Here is a 24,595-nt window from a genome sequence, read left to right as displayed (position 1 = left end):
CATAGTTGAAGTGTACCTATAATGATAAATTACAGGCCTCTCATACTTTTTAAGTGGGAGAACTTGCACAATTGGTGGCTGACTAAATACTTTTTTGCCCCACTGTAGCTTGAGCTATGAAAGCTATTCTACTTTACTTGTCCCTTTTCTTTCTATACCCAGACATGATTGCAGATGAGGTGCAGGCAAAGAATTTCCTGGAGGAGTACAACAGCACTGCGGAAGTGGTCTGGAATGCCTACACTGAGGCATCATGGGCCTTCAACACCGATATCAATGAGAAGAACAGGCAGAACATGGTAACAGTTGTCTGAATGGAGCATCTCCCATATTTATACTGTACACAGGCAACTAACCCACAAATTCCTCTCTGTATTTCTGAAACATGGTTCGGAGGAGCTACAGGATGAGCAGGCTTTTGTTCTAGCCCACCACTAACACACTTGATTCTATGGCTCAACCTGCATCTTTTCTGGCACATTTCTTGCACTTGGACAAACTCATTTTGACGAGTGTGTTGTTTACTCTGTCTCCAGCTGCAGAAGAATTTGGACATGTCTAACCACACACTGACCTACGGAAAGGAGGCCCGCAAGTATGACACCACAGACTTCCAGGATGGGGCCTTGAAGCGTATCTTGAATAAACTCGGTGACATTGAAAGGGCCGGACTTCCCGACGAGGAACTGAAAGAGGTAAGAATTAGCTTAATGCTTTTATTGACCCAAGACCTTCAAATAATCCCCTATTCACACACCAAAACAAGAGCAAAAATCACATATTATATTTACCTTTAATTAAATGATTCTAAAGCGATTTAATAAGTAGGCCTTATAATCTGCACTGGGCAGTTGCAAGTTCTTATGCCGTTGGTCATTGTTTTTCGCTTAGTACAACAATTTGCTGGCCAACATGGACACCAAGTACAGTGTGGCTGAGGTGTGCAGAGCCAATGGGACCTGCCATCCACTGGACCCAGGTAAGATCCCACAATATATTTGCCAAATCCCATGCCTGGTTCAGGGCCCTAAAACACTTACCTAATTGAAAGGTCCATCTGTTGTCGATTTATATAACTGGTTTGTATTATTATTCCATGTGATTATTTTATTTACATACAATATAATAATAAACTATCTGGAGAAAAATTTGACAAAAGGGGTGACATGACTAACTCATAAGGAATTCCACTTTCCCAGGGGATTTGAATCAGATGGAGTCTTGATCTTGCGGTCCTGGTCCCGGTCCCAATACACTGGGTCTTGGTCTCAGACAAAACCATAGTTTCTATAGTCTTAACTCATGTAGTCAAGATGCAAGAACATTTAAAAAAAAATAGTTGGTCCAGGTTTTGGTCTTTTACATTTATTGGTCTCGTCATGGTCTTGATACTCTGGGTCTCAAGAGGTTGGGTTTTGGACTGGGTCTCCAGGGGTCTTGGTTTGGGTCTCGAGTTCTGGGCCTGGTTTCCCGATAGCGATGGAACGCAGGCTTATGAGTGTTTTAACGATGCATCGTTCCTACAATGGCCGAAGATGTAACATGCGTTTCCCAAAACACCACGCAGAAAGAACGTTTGTTAAGTGCGTCGTTGGGGCATGTGTCAATATTGATAGGATCCAAAGAAAGGCATAGCTGCTCTCGGATCAGCTTTCTCCATTCACATCTTACTGTAACATTATAATAATTCCACAATATTGATTACGAATAAGCTCCAAGAGATACTGTTGAAGTCAAATGTTTACATACACTTAGGTTGGAGTGATTAACTATTTTTTTTTTCAACCCCTCCACACATTTCTTGTTAAACTATAGTTTTGTCAAGTCGGTTAGGACATCTACTTTGTGCATGACAAGTATTTTTTTTCCAACAATTGTTTACAGACAGATTAGTTCACTTATAATTCACTATCACAATTCCAGTGGGTCAGAAGTTAACATACACTTTGTATGCCTTTAAAACAGTCAACAAAATGATGTCATGGCTTTAGAAGCTTCTGATAGGCTAATTGACATCGTTTGAGTCAATTGGAGGTGTACCTGTGGATGTATTTCAAGGCCTGCTTTCAAACTCAGTGCCTCTTTGCTTGACATCATGGGAAAATCAAAAGAAATCAGCCAAGACCTCAGAAAAAACATTTGTCGACCTCCACAAGTCTGGTTCATCCTTGGAAGCAATTTCCAAATGCCTGAAGGTACCACGTTCATCTGTACAAACAATAGTAGGCAAGTATAAACACCATGGGACTACGCAGCCATCGTACCGCTCAGGAAGGGGACATATTCGGTCTCCTAGAGATGAATGTACTTTGGTGCGAAAAGTGCAAATCAATCCCAGAACAACAGCAAAGGACCTTGTGAAGATGCTGTAGGAAACGGGTACAAAAGTATCTATATCCACAGTAAAATGACTCCTATATCGACATAACCTGAAAGGCCGCTCAGCAAGGAAGAAGCCACTGCTCCAAAACCACCATAAAAAAGCCAGACTATGGTTTGCAACTGCACATGGGGACAAAGATCGTACTTTTTGGAGAAATGTCCTCTGGTCTGATGAAACAAAAAAATAACTGCTTAGCCATAATGACCATCAATATGTTTGGAGGAAAAAGGGGGAAGCTTGCAAGCCAAAGAACACCATCCCAACCGTGAAGCACGGGGGTGGCAGTATGATGTTGTGGGGGTGCTTTGCTGCAGGAGGGACTGGTGCACTTAAATAGATGGCATCATGAGGAGAGAAATTATGTGGAGATATTGAAGCAACATCTCAAGACATCAATCAGGAAGTTAAAGCTTGGTCACATGGGTCTTCCAAATGGATATTGACTCCAAGCATACTTCCAAAGTTGTAGCAAAATGGCTTCAGGACAACAAAGTCAAGGTATTGGAGTGGCCATCACAAAGCCCTGACCTCAATCCTATAGAACATTTGTGGGCAGAACTGAAAAAGTGTGTGTGAGCAAGGAGGCCTACAAACCTGACTCCCTTACACCAGCTCTGCCAGGAGAAATGGGCCAAAATTCGCCCAGTTTATTGTTGGAAGCTTGTGGAAGGATACCCAAAACGTTTGACCAAGTTAAACAATGTAAAGGCAATACACTCTATTAGTATTTTGGTAGCATGTAAACTTCTGACCCACTGGGAATGTGATGAAAGAAATAAAAGCTGAAATCACTATCATTCTGACATTTCACATTCTTAAAATAAAGTGGTGATCCTAACTGACCTAAGACAGGGAATTTTTACTAGGATTAAATGTCAGGATTTGTGAAAAACTGAGTTTAAATGTATTTTGCTAAGGTGTATGTAAACTTCTGACTTCAACTGTATATTATCACCTACATGGCTGCAAATAGCTTATTTTAGCCCAATGCTTAACCTACCCTATAATGACACACTAAATCATAGATATGGCATATCATTGAGCACGTTGCACCATTAAATATATAGAGGCAAATTTGACAGCCTACAATTATCAAAATAGAAATCAATTGAATGAAATTGATTTCAGTATGATTGAAATACTGAGCATACCAAACATTAGGAACGCCTTCCTAATATTGAGTTGCAGCCCCCTCTTTTGCCCGTCAGAACAGCCTCAATTTGTCGGGGCATGGACTCTACAAGGGGTTTGAAAGCGTTCCACAGGGGTGCTGGCCCATATTGACTCCAATGCGTCTAACAGTTGTGTCAAGTTGGCTGGATGTCCTTTGGGGCTGGATGTCCTTTGGGTGGTGGACCATTCTTGATACACACAGGAAACTGTTGAGAGTGGAAAAACTAAGCAGCGTTTCAGTACTTGACACAAACCGGTGCCCCTGGCACCTACTACCATAACCTGTTCAAAGTCACATTTTTTGCCTTGCCCATTCACCCTCTGAATGGCACACATACACAATCCATGTCTCAAGGCTTAAATTCTTCTTTAACCTGTCTCCTCCCCTTCATCTACACTGATTTGAAGTGGATTTAACAATTGACATCAATAAGGGATAATGGCTTTCACCTGGTCAGCCATGTTCTTAATGTTTTGTATACACAGTGTATAATGTAGTCATGTGTTTTTACTTGAAGTATAATTGTATTCTTGTTTGTAACAATTGCAAAGACAATTTTATTTGTAGTCAACTTCGTTCTGAAGTTATCAGCGGTCACGGACAAACTTGATTTTATTTTTAATGGAGATCTTCTCTGTATAAAATGACAAAGGCAAAGATGTATCTAATGACGCTGTTCTACAAGTGCTTAAGTGCAAGTGTAATAACGAGGGTTTTGGGAAATAGCTCTGAGATTTAATGATGCTCCTATGAAGGTTCTTACAATAAACTTAGTCTTAAGAATACTTTTGGGAAACCTCTGGTTTCTCTCGTTTCAGACCTCCAGAAGATCATGGCTGAGTCCAGAGACTACGATGAGCTGTTGTTCGCCTGGCAGGGCTGGAGAAATGCCTCTGGCAGAGAACTGCGACAGGACTACAAGAGATATGTGCAACTGGCCAACAAAGCTGCCGCTCTTAACGGTAAGGTCTTATTACAGACCCATTCCTAAAGACATTTCAACCTCCCCAACTGCCAGCAAGTAGAATCTGTCTTCTAATTGGTGCAGGCCGGTTTCAAGTGCTAACACAAATAAAATAGGTGATGGGGGAAGCCTTGTCAGTTTCCGCAAATGACTTGTGTGCTATTCAGGCACTGAATTCCCCTCACCCTAATGCTGTCTGTTCATACTGTAGGACATTCTGACAATGGGGCGTTCTGGCGCTCCATGTATGAGACCCACTCCTTTGAAGAAGATCTGGAGCATTTGTGGAAGGAGCTGGAGCCCCTCTATCTCAATGTGCATGCCTACGTGCGCAGGTCTCTTTACAGGAAGTATGGAGGCAAACACATCAACCTGAAGGGACCCATCCCTGCACATCTTCTAGGTGAGACTGTCAGAGTACAGCATGGATTCAGCACCAAAGGCCAAAACTCCTTTTACATTCTGCATGACCACTGCACATTGATGTTCTGCTGATTTATGGAGTTTTTGGGGGGGGAATCAACTGGATTTCATTTGCTTTCAGAAGCATTGCACGTGACAGTGACAGGCTAGGGATTGACCTGGCTTTGAATCTAAATCCACTGGTTTGAGCTCTGTCGGTGGTGCAAGGCTGGAATATACAGTAGTTTCTGTTGAACATTTTGTTTAGTTATGGATAAAACAGCACAGCCATGTTTCTCTTGTCCTATCAGGCAACATGTGGGCGCAGACCTGGTCTGGCATCATGGACTTGGCCATTCCGTACCCCGATGCCACTCAAGTAGACGCGACACCAGCCATGATAGCCAAGGTAAGAAGAACGTCACCACTGCAGGTGTTTTTGTTTAAGAGCTGTATGTTGAGTCTCCATGTGACCGGACCAGGAAAACCTTTTTTGGGGTTTTTCTCCACAGGGCTGGAATGCCACCAGGATGTTCCAAGAGTCAGACAACTTCTTCACTTCTCTGGGGCTATTGCCCATGCCTCCAGAGTTCTGGGTCAAGTCCATGCTAGAGAAACCCAATGATGGACGCAACGTGGTATGCCATGCCTCCGCCTGGGACTTCTACAACCGCAAAGACGTCAGGTACTTCGGAGGGACGTAGAGTCTGTAGCTTCCTCAGAACATTACAACGCCAGAAACTTTGTCAAGGGCTTTGGAACTCTTGGTCTAATAACTTGGCTATTGGAACTGACATGTACCCCCCCCCCCCCCCCCCCCCACCCGTAGTCTTTGTTTTTTACCTTTCAAGATGTTTACATTCCCTATGAAAAACAAAGATGACAGCCCCTTTTGGCCATTAAAATGATGAATTCTTATCCTTAATTTCCAGGATCAAACAGTGCACCGTGATAACCATGGATGACCTCATCACAGTGCACCATGAGATGGGTCATGTGCAGTACTTCCTGCAGTACAAGGACCAACCTATTTCCTTCCGCGACGGCGCCAACCCAGGCTTCCACGAGGCCATTGGTGATGTGCTTGCCCTGTCCGTCGCCACTCCCAAGCATCTAAAGGAGATTGGTTTACTGGATGTGGTGGAGGACAACCCAGGTGAGCGCATACTAATGATTAGTTTAGACCCTGGCCAGATTTTTTCGCTCTTATAAATGAGGAAAATAACTAAACTAAATAACTAATTTTCAATTCACTACTAAGACCTTATGCCAAACAGGACAAAAATGGTTATGTGGTGACAGTGCAGCTTCAGCCATAGCATTAACAAAACATCTATTTTAAAGCAAGCTGTGTGGTGAACATAAATGAACTAGCTATATGCTGTGATTGCACTATACCACTCTAACCATGAATGTGTCTGTTCATTTCCAGAGAGTACGATCAATTACCTCATGAGCATCGCCCTGGACAAAATAGCCTTCCTGCCCTTCGGCTACCTGATGGACCAGTGGAGGTGGAAAGTGTTTGATGGACGCATCTCTCAGGGGGAGTACAACAAGGAATGGTGGAACATGAGGTAAAGACCACTTTTGTCACTTACGTTTACATACCCTACATTACTCATCTCATATGTGTGTATATACTGCACTCGATACCATCTACTGCATCTTGCCTATGCCGTTCTGTACCATCACTCATTCATATCTTTATGTACATATTCTTTATCCCTTTACACGTGTGTGTGTGTGTGTGTGTGTGTGTGTGTGTGGTAGTTGTGAAATTGTTAGATTACTCGTTGGTTATTACTGCATTGTCGGAACTAGAAGCACAAGCATTTTGCCACACTCGCATTAACACCTGCTAACCATGTGTATGTGACAAATACAATTTGATTTGACTGCTACAAAAAATAAACTTTTAGGGGAGGATGGAGAAGGGGGTTATTCGCCATCTATGTAAAAGTTTCAAATACAATTTCTTTATACGGTCTGTCTCTTCCAGAGTGAAGTACCAGGGCGTGTGTCCACCTGTGGCCCGTACTGAGCAGGACTTTGACCCAGGTGCAAAGTTCCACATCCCTGCTAATGTGCCCTATGTCAGGTGTGTCGTCTGACATTTATTACTCTTTAACTAGAGGAAGCTAAAGGAACGTTTGGTGAAATCAGTGGCGCAACGCACTTGCAGAAAAGTGAACCAAACGTTCAACTGTAAACCACCTAACTTTCATTTGATCACTTTTCTGTCTTGTTCATAAAAACACAAGTGGGCCTACATTGAGTTTACTGATACTCTTACCGTGTCGATCAGTAGATTTTAGATGGCATTCATAAAAACCGAGCGTTTTTGTATGTGGGATGCAGTGGGAACGTCATGTGACGGAGTGTCTTCCTATCAGGTACTTCGTCAGCTTCGTCATCCAGTTCCAGTTCCATCAGGCTCTGTGTAACACCGCCGGGCATGTCGGCCCTCTCCACCAATGTGATATCTACCGCTCCAAAGAGGCAGGGAAACTTCTAGGGTCAGTAATGTACACCCTCAAACCAGTAGCATTCTATCGCCATGACAAGCACTGTCACACTTTTTAAATTTTTTCATGTGATTATGTTGTTTACGTAAATGTGTTCGAAGTTGTCGTTCAGATCTGTGGAAGTGTTGTATAGTGTATATAAACTGTTGCATCTGAAACATTTGTTTGACTGTAGAATTTTTTTCTTTCTGATAGACTTTTGGAATGACTTTCATCCATTTCCTGTGTTTTTGCAGTGACGTGATGAAGCTGGGTTTTAGTAAGCCCTGGCCTGAAGCGATGGCTATGATCACTGGAGAGCCTATCATGTCCGCCAAGCCACTGGTACAGTACTTCAAACCTCTCACTGATTGGCTGGAGGTAGAGAACAACAAGAATGGCGAGGTCAGAGGCTGGCCGGAATATGACTGGAAACCACCAAGTAAGTCTGATAGCCAGGCCCAGTGTTGTGGGGGGGGCTTAAGGGGCCGTGCCCACCCTACCGTACCTCCTTTATCCAAATAAAATGGTTAAATAAAATGGTTAAATAAAATTTAGCATGACTGAATCAGTTGTTGCGATGTATTTTTAGCCCATTTAAAATAAAATTACCCCCCCCAAAATATTGAATTGTTAAATGAAATACAACTCGTAATTATGACGAACGGTTTTAGACCTATCGTGAAGTGCACATCTCTTTACCCACCCTCAGCGGGGCTGAACCAAAACGGATGCATCCAGTTTTCTGGGTAAGTAGAAAGAGCTTGTAACGTGACTTCTGCTTTTGGAAGGTGACACTCCATCTTAACTCCTGCTCCATATTTACTGGATTGGTTGAACAGTGCAGAAGAGAATCTCAAAAAAAAATTCCCCCCCAAAGGTTTCAGGCGTTTCTTTTAAACCTGCTAAGTTGTTACTTTTTACCGATTCAAATGAATAGTGAGTGGAGCGTTAGGTAAAGTGTTCGAATGTCAAGTTCGTCGTAATTTGTCTCACACAATCAATTGTGTTAAGGGCCATCCACAGCAAGGACGATAACGATAAACTATACATGTTGGCGAGCATCCACACTAGAGAAGTTTATCGTTCTACAGTATACCTGTCAATCAGCTGATCAACGCATCAGCTGATTTAAAAATAATAATAATAAAATTAATTGGGTGGGGGTGGGGGGGGGGGGGTCTACTAAGCTAACATATGGAATTGTTTTAAGATGGTCATGCCATGAATCATGTGGTATTTGATTTACAATTTGAGGTATCCCCCCCCCCAAAAAAAAATGTTTATGGCCAGATAAGAAAGTTCAGGAAGTCATTTTGATTTGACACATTTCGCCCCTTATTTTCGTTGGCACAACTACCTCCATACTTCCATTCATTTGTATGGGTTACCCTCAGACTAGTCCCGTGACATGTTGGAGTCATCGTTCCATGGAGTGGTCATATAAGTTTAGGCCAAACAATTTGGACGCTAGACGTTTGTGAGAAGACTGATTTTTTTCGGGACGTCTCATGGTCTGACAACCACCGCTATGTCACCTTCCACCACAGATGCAGAAGGCTGACAGATAAAAAAATGTCATGGTGCATCCACCTGTCTTAAACTGACAGATTTTGATGGGGGTGGTTTTATGTTACTTAGATTGACAGACGGGTGAATCAGACTCTTAAGGATTCAATTTAGTGTTGATAGGCACGTTAAGGAGTGCACACACCGTGGGTGGTGAAGTTCAGTCACCTGCCGACATGGCAGCCACCTAAACTTACCCTGTTGCTTTGTCGTTATTGGGATTGTACTTTCATGTCACGTACAGAATACTTGGCGACGAAGTGGATACGGACTAGAATGGAAGAAGATTCATGAGTAAAATGCCAAAGTGGAGTTTCCTCTTTCGTGGCAATCATGGTGGAGTTTATTGATGAAAATGATAGCTCCTGGGAGGAGTACGTTGAAAGGCTGGAATGTTTTGAGGCTAATGAAATTGATAATGGTGAAAAATAAATGAGCTGTGCTGCTGAGTGCAGACCTACCTACTGCAAAGAGTTATGATGATGCCCACCTGTGTGACAGAGCTGGCCATATCCCGTGCACATCAAGATGTTAAAATAATAACTGAACTGATGAAGGTTGTCAGAATTGAATAAATATTTTAGGCTTATAAAACAGATGGGTTCAAAGAGGTTCAAACACAGGCCATGCTAAAAGCTTAATTAAAATAACAAAAACCTTTCCTGCAGAGTATATAGCATCTCTACCTCTTCCAAGCATTTATTTTCCCAATGTTCAAACAGACCACCTTTCAAGACCTCAACCAATTAAGATCAGGTATGGCCAATTACTAGCAATGGCCAACACACTTGAACACTGAAATTGACAAGTTTATGGTAATGTGTACATCACAGCAGGCTGCTGAGGAGAGGAAAGCTCACAATAATGTCTGGAATGGAGTAAATGGAATGGTATCAAACATGGAAACAATGTGTTTGAGTTCAATACCATTCCACTTACTCTGTTCCAGCCGTTACTATGAGCCCATCCTCCACAATTAAGCTGCCACCAACCTACTGTAGTATACATATATGGAATGGGTTGAATAATGAAACTGTTTTGGACCCAAATAAAATACAAGTAACAATCACGTTTGAAAAAGGTATAAGTAAAGATGCATTGAATGCAATAAAATGCCACCTTCACAGCCTACTTCACCCTGAAGGCCCGGTCCTTCTCCAACTGTGTCTGGAGCATGTAATGGAGGACAGACCCAGGCTCTAGATGTTCACTAATTAGTGAGGAAACTTACCATGCATTGTGGCTTTTGCAAGACAATGAAGTGTTATGGCAATGATCACAGGTACATACAATTATATGGTTTCATGGGTGGAATATTCTAATCATTCAATTAACAGATAAATCCCAGTAACACCTGGATAGGCTAGTAGTAGTAAAATGCTTGAAGTGTACAACAAGCTATTGTAGTCTAGCTTTTCCTGAGGTTCCAATAGCTAAGAGGAATATCTGTAGCTGAGAGGCAAACTTTTGTACTTATAGTGGCTGCCACTATAATGTAAAAAAAATAGTAGAGATTTCTTTCAGCTTTTATTTCTTTCATCACATTCCCAGTGGGTCAGAAGTTTACATACACTCAATTAGTATTTGGTAGCATTACCTTCAAATTGTTTATCTTTGGTCAAACGTTTCGGGTAGCCTTCCACAATTTTCCCACAATAAGTTGGTTGAATTTTGGCCAATTCCTCCTGACAGAGCTGGTGTAACCGAATCGGGTTTGTAGGCCTCCTTGCACGCACACACTTTTTCAGTTCTGCCCACATATTTTCTATAGGATTGAGGTCAGGACTTTGAGATGGCCACTCCAATACCGTGACTTTGTTGTCCTTAAGCCATGTTGCCACAACTTTGGAAGTATGCTTGTGGTTATTGTCCATTTGGAAGACCCATTTGCGACCAAGCTTGAACTTCCTGACTGATGTCTTGAGATGTTGCTTCAATATATCCACATAATTTTCCTCCTCGTGATGCCACCAGGCCCTCCTGTAGCAAAGCACCCCCACAAAGTGATGCTGCCACCCCCGTGATTCACGGTTGGGAGGGTGTTCTTCGGCTTGCAAGCCTCACCCTTTTTCCTCCAAAAATAACGATGGTCATCATGGCCAAATAGTTCTATTTTTGTTTCATCAGACCAGAGGACATTTCTCCAAAAAGTACAATCTTTGTACCTTCAGGAGTTTGGAAATTGCTCCCAAGGATGAAATTGCTCTTGTGGAGGTCTACATTTTTTTTCTGTGGTCTTGGCTGATTTCTTTTGATTTTCCCATGATGTCAAGCAAAGAGTCACTGAGTTTGAAGGCAGGCCTTGAAATACATCTACAGGTACACTGCTAATTGACATCATTTATCAGAAGCTTCTAAAGCCATGACAAAATTTTCTGGAATTTCCCAAGCTGTTTAAAGGCACAGTCAACTTAGTGTATGTAAACTTCTGACCCACTGGAATTGTGATACAGTGAAATAATCTGTCTGTGAACAATTGTTGGAAAAATGACTCTCGTCATGACTTGCCAAAACTATAGTTTGTTAACAAGACATTTGTGGAGTTGTTGAAAAACGAGTTTTAATGACTCCAACCTAAGTGTATGTAAACTTCCGACTTCAACTGTACTTAGTGCCAAATTTTGTACAGTTGACTATTGATTCCACATTTTCATACTTGCGTGCACCAATAGTATACTAAAGAGAGATTATACAGTGCATCAATCTACACTCAATAACCCATTATGACAAAGCAAAAACAGGTTTTTGGAAATGTATTAAATACAAAACTGAAATATATTTATGTAAGTATTCAGACCCTTTCCTCAGTACTTTGTTGAAGCACCTTTGGCAGCAATTACAAACTTGAGTCTTCTTGGGTATGACGCTACAAGCTTGTCACACCTGTATTTGGGGAGTTTCTCCCATTCTGCTCTGTCAGGTTTGATGGGGAGTGTCGCTGCACAGCTATTTTCAGGTCTCTCCAAAGATGTTCAAGTCTGGGCTCTGGCAGGTCCACTGAAGGACATTCAGAGTTGTCCCGAAGCCACTCCTATGTTGTCTTGGCTGTGTGCTTAGGGTCGTTGTCCTGTTGGAAGGTGAGCTTTCGCCCCAGGCTGAGGTCCTGAGAGCTCTGGAGCAGGTTTTCATCAATGATCTCTCTGTACTTTGCTCCGTTCATCTTTCCCTCAACCCTGACAAGTCTCCCAGTCCCTGGAAAACATCCCCACAACATGATGCTGCCACCACCATGCTTCACCGTAGGGATAGTGCCAGGTTTCCTCCAGATGTGATGCTTGTTATTCAGGCCAAAGAGTTCAATCTTGGTTTCATCAGACCAGAGAATTTTGTTTCTCATGGTCTGAGTCCCTTAGGTGCCTTTTGGTAAACTTCAAGCCGGCTGTCATGTGCCTCTGACATGCACTGTCAACTGTGGGACCTTATATAGACAGGTGTGTTTCTTTCCAAATCATGTCCAATCAATTACATTTACCACAGGTGGACTCCAATCAAGTTGTAGAAACATTTCAAGGATGATCAATGGAAACGATGCACCAGAGCTCAATTTCGAGTCTCATAGCAAAGGGTCTGAATACTTATGTAAATAAGGTATTTCAGTGTTTTTATTTTTAATACATTTGCAAACATTTCTAAAAACCGGTTTTCACTTTGTCATTATGGGGTGTTGTGTGTGTGTGTGTGTGTGTGTGTAATTTGATGTAGAACAATATGATTTAATCCATTTTAGAATAAGACTGTAACGTAACAAAATGTGGAAAACGAGAAGGGGAATGAATCTATTCCTAGTGCACTGTATATTTAATTTCCCTATCTTACCACAGTATTCAGGTAGCCTAGTGGTTAGAGCGTTGGACTACTAACCGCAAGGTTGCGAGATTGAATCCCCGAGCTGACAAGGTAAAAATCTGTCATTCTGCCCCTGAACAAGGCAGTTGTTTCTATGCTGTCATTCAAAATAAGAATTTGTTCTTAACTGACTTGCCTAGTTAAATAAAGGTAAAGTGGATAAATACATTTATGATATTTTATTGTTGTTATATAGTTGCTTGACAAACTCCTAACATTTCTGAAGGGTCAGAAAAGTTTTTCGAAATTAGGACATTGTTTAACCTCTTGGGGTCAAAATGGACCCCTAATGACACTTTTTAGGGTTAATTAATTTAACTGAATTACTAAATTCCGAGTCATAGTTTAGTAGTTAAGCTTGACGATTTGATGACTTGGAGACGTGTGTTGGGTGAAAAAAAAAAAAAGAACTCTGGCCTTGTAGCGTCTTATTTTTAATGACACTTTATCAGAGTAGCAGTTCAGCTGACTCAGGACAGTTTTGGGACCAAAGCCAGAAGAACCTAAAGCTCAATATTGGTATTATGATATCAAGATGGAAGTACACTTCCTTAAATATTTCTTTCCAATAGCCTACTTTCCAATTTACCCAGAGGGCAGTGTTTCAGTACTGTAGTTTAGCTGAAGTCGAAAAAAAAAAAAAAGACAGCCCAGCCCCATAGAGAAGTCCAATTAGAACATTCCGAAAAATACACTTTCATTATCACCATTGTGCTGGGGCCGTTTATTATCATTTTTAATGATATTTGACTCCTAGCCTAAGATATTAACATTTTTATATTCAACTGATGTCTGCCATGTTTTTGGAAATTGTGATGACATCATCGCTGCTCATGCTGACCTCCAGTGCACACTAAGTGCTGGTGCGCAAGCATTATGGGCTCTGTAAAGCAGATGGCAGCCACCACGAAACTGCATATGCGAATTTGAGTAGATTACGTTGAAAACAAGTCGGCCATTTTTGACGGTGTCTCCAGTTCTTTTATAGGTCAATGATTAGAGCCACTAAAATTCCAATGTACTTAAGCTGAAACCAATCTGCAGAGAAACAACTGTTGTCAGGCCTGAAGCAGTGTTTTTCGTGGGTTTAGAGGCTCCTAGCAATGAAATCAATACCTCCAATCCTTTATGATGAGTTCCTGCTGAAAGGAGTTTGAGATTAGATAGAGCGAGGAGACAGGTGGAGAACAATGGAGAGAGATGGACTGGGATGTCGAAAAGACAGGGGGAAAGAACACGATAGAGGGGGAGTGCAGAAGAGACCTCTGTTATCTGACCACACTGACTGAACAAAGATGAAATGGCAGAAAGGATAAGAAACTCTTTCCTTTCTAATTATGCATTAAACACGTTTTTCTGAGATTAAGACTTGGTCTCAATGTTTTGACAGAAGCAATCTTAAAGTAATGTACACTGAACAAAAATATAAAGTGTTGGTCCCATGTTTTATGAGCTGAAATAAAACATCCCAGAAATGTTCCATGCGTACAAAAAGCTTATTTCTCTCAAATTTTGTGCACAAATTTGTTTACATCCCTGTTAGTGAGCATTTGTCCTTTGTCAAGATAATCCATACACCTGACAGGTGTGACATATCAAGAAGCTTAAATGGCATGATCATTACACAGGTGCACCTTGTGCTGGGGCCAATAAGGCCACTCTAAAATATGCAGTTTTGTTACACAACACAATGCCACAGATGTCTCAAGTTTTGAAGGAGAGTGAAATTTGCATGCTGACTACAGGAATATCCACCATAGCTGTTGCCAGAGAATTGAATGTTCATTTCTCTACCATAAGCCGCCTCCAATGTCCAACCGGCCTCACAACTGCAGACCACATGTATGGCGTCATGTGGGCAAGCGGTTTGTTGATGTCAACGTTGAGAGTAGAGTCTCCCATGGTGGAGTTGGTTATGGTAAAGGCAGGCATAAGCTACGAACAAAGACCATAATTGCATTTTATTGGTGGCAGTTTGAATGCACAGAGATACCGTGACGAGATCCTGAGGCCCATTGTTATGCCATTCATCCACCACTATCACCTCGTTTCAGCACGATAACACCTGGCCCCATGTCGCAAGGATCTGTACACAATTCCTGGAAGCTGAAAATGTCCCAGTTCTTCCATAGCCTGCATACTCACCAGACATGTCACCCATCGAGCATGTTTGGGATGCTCTGTATTGAAGTGTACGACAGCAAATGGTGGTCACACCAGATACTGACTGGTTTTTGGATCGATGCCCCTACCTTTTTTTTTAAGGTATGCATCTGTTGGTCACAGATATCTGTATTCCCAGACATGTGAAATCCATAGATTAGGATCAAATGTATTTATTTGAATTGACTGATTTCCTTATGAACTGCAACTTAGTAAAATCTTTGAAATGGTTGCATTTTATATTTTTGTTCAGTGTAGTTTCTGAATTTTCAATCAGTAAGGCTGGTCTGAATGCTCTTTTTGAACTTTATCCATTTAAGTACAACGTCATTCACATTGTATACATTCCCACTATGCCCGTAGAATAGGAAACAAAGGTTTCATCAGCATAGGTCTTGTTTCATGTTCTCTTTTCTACTTTACCATGTGTGGAATGTCATTACCCCATTGACCTTTTTTAGACTATGAGCACGGCACAATAATGCATATTCCTTATGCTTGTTGTTTAACCTATGGGTACACACTTGCAATCATCCCCTTCCTCTCTCTCAACCAATGGGCATACATCTTGGGATGTATTTATATGTCAAAGTAACACGCAAGTGAGAACTTGTGTACCAACAAGTTAACAACAACCCTCCACCAGCTATAATAAAGGTAGACTCAGCGAAACGACGTTGCCAAGAGCAGCACCGCAGATATTGAGATGAGCGAGATACAAGACTTACACACAGGAGTTGTGCACGAGTTCGCTTCATGCTGTTCACAGCGTGGTAGCCAGGGCAGCAAACAGCAGAGAAATTGAGCCTCACGCTTCAACGGTCTTAGTTGTTGCGGAAAAATGTACTCACTATGCTGTTTTCGTTCCGCATCTATGTCATATCGTTTTCTACCTTTTTTTTTAAATGAAAGATTAACCAATTTTTTTAATGTTATGTAGTATTTATTCATCTCAGAGCGATGTTCTGTCATTCCTGTGGTAATTTTCATGTGACGCAAAACTCGTCATAACTGCTGTATCGCTGCCTGCTTGAATAACGAATAGCTCAGATACACTCACACATTAAATGACCCTGGAAATCAATAGAATATCACTCAGATGCACAAATACGATATAACATTCAAAATGGGTGAATCTTTCCTTTTAAGGCCCGTCATTGGAACTCCTCATCAGTAAACTATTTAATAAAATGTCATATTGCATTCCGTCTCCTGTTCGTTCAGTTAAGCCTAGTACTAGATTGCAACAGGATAAGAGAATGTCTTCTGATTTGCATCACTCACCTCTGTGTGTTTCCAGGTGATGGCTCAGAAACATCTCCCCCAACCCCAATCCCAGTTCTAGATAATAGTAAAGTGAACTTTCTGGGCATGAGTCTGGATGGTGCAGCGGCTGCAGCCGGCCAGTGGGTCCTACTGGTCCTGGGCCTGGTGCTCCTAGTGGCCACCATCCTCCTGGGCTACAAGTACAAGAAATCAAAACGAAGAAATCTGTCCTCATCTGAGCTGGAGCTGAAGTAAGGCTGCATGTACTAGTCTATTGGGAAAATCACAGTCCCCCGGTAACAGCAGTGTCATCATCAGTGTTTGTTTGTACCATGCATCCTGATTGGTTTTGTTTATTATTTTGGTCTGCTTCTCCCATATGTTGGATGTCTTGTATATTTATTGTATAAATTTGGAATCAAAATAATTTTTACTATGCAAAGAACAAAGAACCTAACAGTTATGTAATTTATTTGTAATAGTTGAAACACTGAACAAATGTTTCAATTGGTTGTTTGTAAAGTCATTAATTGTGTATGCATTGTTTTTGGAAATATATTTTTTTCATTCAATACTTTGCCTTTCGAGAATAAAGAGGAATGTCCATTTGCTCTCTATTCATTGGTCAATGAGGTTCTGTGTGGCAAGATAAGATGGATAAAACGATTAATAGCAATGTGTTTAATCGAGCAGGTAATAACAAGTTGTATATTCAATCAAATAATGGGTATTAATAACGGGTAAAAACAGTTTAAATTACAATACATTGACACAGCATGGTATAAAATAACACTACAGTGGTGACCCGTCTTTCAGGCAGAGCCCCACCTGTTTTGAGTCCCACATTTTAAGCAAAAAAATCATATTTTTATATATATTTTGGGGGGGACTTGCCTGTTTTGCATGTTATTTTGGCATTAATACGTATCACATATCAGTTTCCAAACACTGTAAAAATATATATATCATTGTGTTAATAAAGCTGCATGCAAACATGGTCTCTTGTTGTTTTGAGTAAAGCAGCTCCAAAATGCAGGGGTTTCAGCCTATCTCAGTGCTTTCTGTGGTGGTGGGGCAAGCCAGCAGAAAATATGGAGCGCTGCGCCGTGAATGGCTAAGTGTTCTGTCACTCATGGGGACACTACGTCCCCTCCAAGTCTAAAGGTAGAGCAAGAAAAATCAGGCTCCTTGGGTGCTGCCATAGAGTTATATTAGGAGTGCCCATCCAAGAAGGCTCAAGGTCATTGGCCACAGATAAAATTACGTCAAATCACGTTATGTACAGTAGTTTTGATTGGAATGATCATGTCAACATCAGACTTTCAAAATCTTAGCTAGCAGTCATCCTCATGAATCAAGTAGACAATCTACTGGCTAATCCTTTTTAATCCTTGTCATATAATGAGAAATTATAGAAAATGTATCGGTGCTCATCGGCCATTAGACAAACATTATCCAACAAGAAGGAAATCGGAAATTCAACAATGAGCGGTTTGGAAGGAATCAGTCGGTAACTGCAAGCATTGCATAGCAATCACTATCCTGCAAATTCAGTGTTGTGGCTGTGTGGTCCCAAGTCTCTTTTCCAAGTTTAAAATGATAAACGTTCAACATTGGCTGTGCTGTCAATGAAGCATGATTTGTGCCCCGCTCAAAACTGAAAATCGGAACTGCAAAATCGGACTTTTAGTGAGTTCAAGACGACTAAGGAACTCAGGAAAAATGAGTTTTGAATTTTCATCCAACTCGTAATTGTAAATTCGGAATTCGGGCCTCTTACTAGAGCTACGACCTGAAGATCACTGACGTCATCATGATTCTACTTTAATTTTAATTTTTCCAGTTGTCTTGAAAGAACCATAAATCCAGAGAATGACAGACTTTGATGACAAAGACTGATGACAAAATTTGCCCACGAAGAACTACATTGCCACCTTCCTGTTCAAGTGAGCCCAGCACAACAAGGTGAGTCCAAAAATGTATTGTATGCTGCTGCATAAATTATGTAACATGCCAGGGAGATATGTATACTGTAGCTAAGAAAGTAATACTAAGTGTATGTTGTGCAGTAAGCTGTTAGTGGCCCATGTGCCTCACCCTAATAATTTGGTATATTTTCACCTCTTAATTTTGCCTACTGTTCTGACTTGGTGGTGCACATGTAAGCCTTTAACCTGTTTTTGAGAAATGTAATTATCGAATATTGTAAGCGCTTTCATCGTCTGCTTATATGTCCCCTTTATTTATCCTACGGTTCTGACATAGTGTACAGGGAGAACACTGTAACAACAGCCCATCTTCTAAATTCTGTCGCTGTACATTTCAAAAGTGCTGAACAAATAGTTATATTGACAACGGACGTCCTAGCTCGCTCATTAATGTCTTAATCTAAATTATGGATTGCCTCATCCACTTGTCGTCCCCTCATGCCATAGTTTGTACATCTCAACCACATTTTTTAACAAGTCAGCCATATCAGCTATGTTTAAAAAAAATAGGCAGTAAATGAGGCTCCGTTGATAGCCAGGTGTAGCAGTGGTAAGGCGTTGGGACTGCTGTTGGGACAGCTTTATGTAGGCCCTAGCAGTTCGCCACTGTCGCTATACAGGGCTTGTAAGTAAGCATTTCACAGTAAGGTCTACACTTGTTGTATTCGGCGCATGTGACAAATAAAGTTTGATTTGACATCCCCCCCCTCCATCCCCAGCCATTTTGTGAGTCAATGGAACGTCTGTAGCAACGGCTACAGATGACCGGTTAAAGAATCTCTTTGCAGAATATCTCTGGTGCCTCAGGTGATGGCTACTGGAGTGGTTACACAACTGTCTGCTGCAGACCAAATGGCACTATTTATTGCATTACTTTTGACAAGGGCCCATAAGCAGTCCTGGAAAAAGTACCTAATTGTCATACTTGATTAAAGGTAAAGATATCTTAATAAAAAAGGACTCAAGTAAAAGTGAAAGTCATCCAGTAAAATAGTACTTGAGTAAAAGTCTAAAAGTGTTTGGTTTTCAATATAATTTAGTATCAAAAGTAACTGTAATTGCAAAAATGTACCTAAGTATCAAAAGTAAAAGTATAAATCATTTCAAATTCCTTATATTAAGCAAACCAGATGGCACCATTTTCTTGTTTTTAAAATTTATGGATAGCCAGGGGCACACTCCAAAATGTAGACATAATTTACAAACGAAGCATGTGTGCTAAATGAGTCTGCCAGATCAGAGGCAGTAGGGATGACCAGGGATGTTCTGTTGATAAGTGCGGGAATTGGACCATTTTCCTGTGCTGCTAAGCATTCAAAATGTAACGAGTACTTTTGGGTGTCAGGGAAAATGTATAGAGTAAAAAGTACAATATTTTCTTTTGGAATGTAGAGAAGTAAAAGTCGTCAAAATAATATAAGTAGTAAAGTAAGGATACCCCAAAAATATACTTCAGTAGTACTTTAAAATATTTTTACTTAAGTACTTTACACCACTGCCCATAAGGTCTGCTCAAAAGTCAGTGATGGAAAAAGTACCCAAATATCATACTTGAGTAAAAGTCACCCAGTAAAATACTACTTGAGTAAAAGTCTAAAAGTATTTGGTTTTAAACATACTTAAGTATCAAAAGTAAATGTAATTGCTAAAATATACTTAAGTATCAACAGTAAAAGTATAAATTATTTTAAAAAATCCTTATTTTAAGCAAACCAGACGGCACAGTTTTCTTGTTTTTAAAAATTTACTGATAGCCAGGGGGACACTCAAACATCATTTACAAATGAAGCATTTTTGTTTCGTGAGTCCGCCAGATCAGAGGCAGTAGTGATCACCAGGGATGTTCTCTTGATAAGTGAGTGAATTGGACCATATTCCTGTCCTGCTAAGCATTCAAAATGTAACGAGTACTTTTGGATGTCAAGGAAAATGTATGGGAAAAAAGTACATTTATTTTCATTAGGAATGTAGTGAAGTAAAAGTAAAAGTTGTAAAAAATATATATAAACAGTAAAGTACAGATACCCTCCAAAAAATACTTAAGTAGTACTTTAAAGTATTTTTAATTAAGTACTTTCCACCACTGTCAAAAGTAATGCACTACGTGGGGAATAGGGTGCCATTTGGTGTGCTGACAGACAGTTGTGTAACCACTCCAGTAGCTGTCTACTCTCTGTATACTGAGAAATGTTCTGTGGGCATTAGTTATGCTGGTTGACCACAACAAGAAATGCTCTGTGGGCATTAGTTATGCCGGTTGACCACAACAAGAAATGCTCTGTGGGCATTAGTTATGCCGGTTGACCACAACAAGAAATGCTCTGTGTGCATTAGTTATGCCGGTTGACCACAACAAGAAATGCTCTGTGGGCATTAGTTATGCCGGTTGACCACAACAAGAAATGCTCTGCCGCACACCAAACATTCCACATAACTTCACAATATGAAGCACAGTAATGAACGATGGAAGAAACTACGCAAGTAAAATGTTACAATGTAAATGATTCAGGAGAAATGCAGTCATTCAAACAGTCAGTCATTCCATTTGAGCAGTCACAGGGTAACTTACAACGAGAATATGAATACATCAAATCCCGTTGTTCACGCTCACAATCTACAGTACACTGTGTGGTACAGCATTTACCGTGAATGCAGTCTCCGCTAACGCGGGAGAATTGCCTTTAAATTCAAATCACGCTGTAACGCTGAATTTCCACAATACGGATTGAATATGGCCCTAAGTGTAGTGTCTGTAGCCCGCTGACATTGCTGTCATGTACAGTAATCAGGCCAAAGACCTATACATTAAGTTCAGTGTTACGACTCCCTCTATATGATTACATCAAGAACAACCGCACCGGCGCTCTACTGTCGTAAAATCACACAGTTCAGTGAAATAAATCCTAATTTAGGGAAGAGTTCATCTCTCGTCGGCCACTCACAGTTCAAGTGCACTACAACCATCCCATCCCACCACCGAATATTGGCTTGTTTCAAAGATGGAGCATAAAAACAAGCAACCACTAGGCTATTCTATGTCTTGCTGGAGTGCTTAGGAGCCATTGTGAGAAGCAGATACGCAGAGGATGGATAGGGCCAGTAGGGTCACATACAGTATGTACTGCCATTTCATACCGCAGCTAAATGTCTTGTCCTGGAGGCAGCTACAAAGTCGAAATTTGCTATATTGTAAAAAATAATGAAAACAAAAATGAGCTTTTTGTTTAAATTCCGATTTGATGACTTTGTGGCTGTGCAAGCTCAAATCAAATCAAATGTTATTTGTCACATACACATGGTTAGCAGATGTTAATGCGAGTATAGCGAAATGCGTGTAACCGAGGCGGCCATCTCTGTCGGCGCCGGAAGTCATTAGCTAGTGTCCACTCTGCAGAGCAGCCTCCAGAACAAGACGTCCATGACGAAAAACGCTAATCTGCTTTCATACAACTTGTTTTTCTTGTTTCCCTTCTGTAATGTGCTTTCTGTCCATCCAAGATCTACTGGAAACAACAGTGACTTTAAACTCTAACTTTAAACCCTGAAAATATGCTATGTCTAAAGCTGTGCAGATACAAGGTTCCTGTTTGCAATGCACCAACATTATACTGCTTGATCTTGCACTGGAGAGTACTGCATGCAATCTACAGACATACAATGCCTTCAGAAAGTATTCACACCCCTTGACTTTTTCCACATTTTGTTGTGTTACAGCTTGAAATGGAATAACTTGAGATTTTGTGTCACTGTCCTACACACAATACCACATCGTGTAAAAGTGGAATTATGTTTTAAGACATGAAAAGCTGACATTTCTTGAGTCAACAAGTATTCAACCCCTTTGTTATGGCACTCTAAATAAGTTGAGGAGTAAACATTTGCTTAAGTCACATAATAAGTTGCATGGACTCACTCCGTGTGCAATAATAGTGTTCAACGTGAAATTTGTTGAATGACTACCTCATCTCTGTACCCCACACATACAATTATCTGTAAGGTCCATCAGTCAATCAGTGAATTTCAAACACAGATTCAACCACAAAGATCAGGGAGGTTTTCCAATGCCTAGCAAAGGGCACCTATTAGTAGATGGGTAAAAAATTTAAAGAAGCAGACATTGAATATCCCTTTGAGCATGGTGAAGTTATTAATTACACATTGGATGGTGTACCATATCCAGTCACTACAAAGATACAGGCGTACTTCATAACTCAGTTTGCCCGGAGAAGAAGAAAACTGCTCAGAGATATCACCATGAGGCCAATCGTGTCTTTAAAACAGAGTTAAATGGCTGTGATAGAAAACTGAGGATGGATCAACAACAATGTGGTTACTCCGCAATACTAACCTAAATGACAGAGTGAAAAGAAGGCTGTACAGAATTTTAAAAAATATTCCAAAGCATGCATTGTGCTTGGAATAAGGCACTAAAGTAAAATTGCAGAAAAATTGGGAAAGAAATGAAATGTATGTCCCGAATACGAAACGTTATGTTTCGGGTAAACGAAAACAACACATCCATGAGTACCACATCTTTTTTTGTTATGTTATGGGTATGCTTGTCATCGGCAAGCACTAGGGAGTTTTTTTTAGGATAAAAAGAAACGGAATAGAGCTAAGCACATGACCTAAGACATAATACACTGGAGTTGCTTACCAAGACGACATTGAATGTTCCTGAGTGGCCTAGTTACAGTTTTGACTTAAATCGGCTTGAAAATCTATGGCAAGACTAGAAAATGGCTGTCCAGCAGTGATCAACAACCAACTTGACAGAGCTTGAAGAATAAAAAAAATAATTATGTGCAAATATTGTAAAATCCAGGTGTGCAAAGCTCTTAGAGACTTACCCAGAAAAACTTACAGCTGTAATCACTGCCAAAGGTGATTCTAACATGTATTGACCCAGGGGTGGGAATACTTATGTAAATGAGATATTACTGTATTTAATTTTCAATATATTAGCAAACATTTCTAAAAAGATGTTTCCCCTTTGTCATAATGGGGTTTTGTGAGTAGATGCGTGAGACTTATTTATTTATTTAATCCATTTTTGATTTCAAGCATTGTAACACAACAACATGTGGAATAAGTCAAGGGGTATTGAATACTTCCTGAAGGCCCTGTCAAAGTGTAATCACTGAATCGATCTCTTTTAAGGCACTGTCATTGTTCTGTCATAAAAGTCATCCTGATGATTAATAAAGCTCTGCACAGTTCAAAATAATCTCCCAAACTACTGTTGTAATGACGTCATCGCTAAACCACTGACAATCAGGGACATTCTAAAACAAAGAGATATGAAAGGAACAGTACATTCACTAAGAATTTTTACAGACTCTCTACAGACTCGTTCACCTGATTTTAAAAAATAAACAGTGACGACAAAAAAACTACTTTGCTCAGGAACTTGCAGATAGATCATATGGAAGAGAAATATACATGCAAAGTTTTTTTTTTTTTTTTCAGTACTTAAATATGCAGTGGTAGGAAAATAAATCAAATTTACAACCAAACTGGGATTTTTAAACACTCTTTCAATGTACAACACTGCTTTCATCAAAATACTTTAAACATTGCAATTTCTGAAACAGAATATTTGGCATGTTGCACAAAAAAAAGAACCAAAAAATATTTTGATGAAATCTACAGAGGAGAAAGGTTCCAGAATCAATGTGGTCAGTGATCAGTATTCACAATTGGTCTGTGTGCTGTGCCCTCCAAGTTGTGTGACATCCCAAAAACCCTTGTGTCCTTCCGTCACAATGCTCCTGAACTTTGGCAGAGGTCAAGAGTTCAGAGTTCAGGGTCATAGGTCAGGGTTTCAGTAGTAGTAACGTTGCATCTCTGTCCAGTTGGTGATCCAGTACTTCTTGTCTGGATCCTCTGGCTGGAAGCCCATGTTAAACTGGTAGCGTTCCTCCTTACGGATTTTCACTCCATGGTACTTTGGCATAATCCGGTAGTAGATGGCCCGCTTGAAGAAGCCAAGCTGTTGAGAAGACAGACAAGTAGACAACACAGCATTAGGGAAAGCCATATTCAAATAGTGTTGAACTGTTGATTTTTTTTTAAATGTAAGAATTGGAATATCTGGAGGCTATACTCAGGAATTAGACAAAGTTAGACAATTTCTGTTAGAAATGTATTTTCCCATAGAGTAAAAGAAGTGATTGAAGAGGAAAGAGAGTAGTCATTCATCAGGAGAGTGAGAGATGCTGCAGAATAGATACTTAGTAAATATGGTAGAACAGACAAGTAGAAAATATTAGGTACAGCACACTATCAGCCTGAAAAAGAAGGGAGACACAAACGCTAGTTAGAATTGACAAT

At 40.5% G+C, this 24,595-nt stretch overlaps 2 protein-coding genes across 2 annotated transcripts in view; one reads left to right on the top strand and one right to left on the bottom strand.

Annotated features, from left to right (window-relative positions):
* The window catches only part of LOC109865702 (angiotensin-converting enzyme), a 35,914-nt gene extending 18,642 nt beyond the window's left edge, over positions 1 to 17,272 (top strand). The window contains exons 13-25 of the mRNA XM_031799595.1: positions 163 to 299; positions 537 to 695; positions 892 to 979; positions 4,376 to 4,519; positions 4,733 to 4,924; positions 5,235 to 5,332; positions 5,436 to 5,608; positions 5,856 to 6,079; positions 6,356 to 6,500; positions 6,926 to 7,024; positions 7,320 to 7,442; positions 7,688 to 7,872; positions 16,309 to 17,272. Coding sequence (XP_031655455.1) covers positions 163 to 299; positions 537 to 695; positions 892 to 979; positions 4,376 to 4,519; positions 4,733 to 4,924; positions 5,235 to 5,332; positions 5,436 to 5,608; positions 5,856 to 6,079; positions 6,356 to 6,500; positions 6,926 to 7,024; positions 7,320 to 7,442; positions 7,688 to 7,872; positions 16,309 to 16,529 — 1,988 coding nt within the window. The 3' untranslated portion in view covers positions 16,530 to 17,272. The remainder of the gene's footprint in view (positions 1 to 162; positions 300 to 536; positions 696 to 891; positions 980 to 4,375; positions 4,520 to 4,732; positions 4,925 to 5,234; positions 5,333 to 5,435; positions 5,609 to 5,855; positions 6,080 to 6,355; positions 6,501 to 6,925; positions 7,025 to 7,319; positions 7,443 to 7,687; positions 7,873 to 16,308) is intronic.
* Positions 17,273 to 20,335: 3,063 nt separating this feature from the next.
* The window catches only part of itga3b (integrin, alpha 3b), a 52,620-nt gene continuing 48,360 nt past the window's right edge, over positions 20,336 to 24,595 (bottom strand). The window contains exon 26 of the mRNA XM_020453238.2: positions 20,336 to 24,254. The gene's annotated coding sequence lies outside the window, so the exon portion shown is untranslated. The remainder of the gene's footprint in view (positions 24,255 to 24,595) is intronic.

Source organism: Oncorhynchus kisutch, linkage group LG20, assembly GCF_002021735.2.
Source record: "Oncorhynchus kisutch isolate 150728-3 linkage group LG20, Okis_V2, whole genome shotgun sequence".
NCBI lineage: Eukaryota > Metazoa > Chordata > Actinopteri > Salmoniformes > Salmonidae > Oncorhynchus > Oncorhynchus kisutch.
The sequence above is the reverse complement of the archived record's forward strand: the minus strand, read 5'-3'. Positions and strand labels throughout refer to the sequence as shown.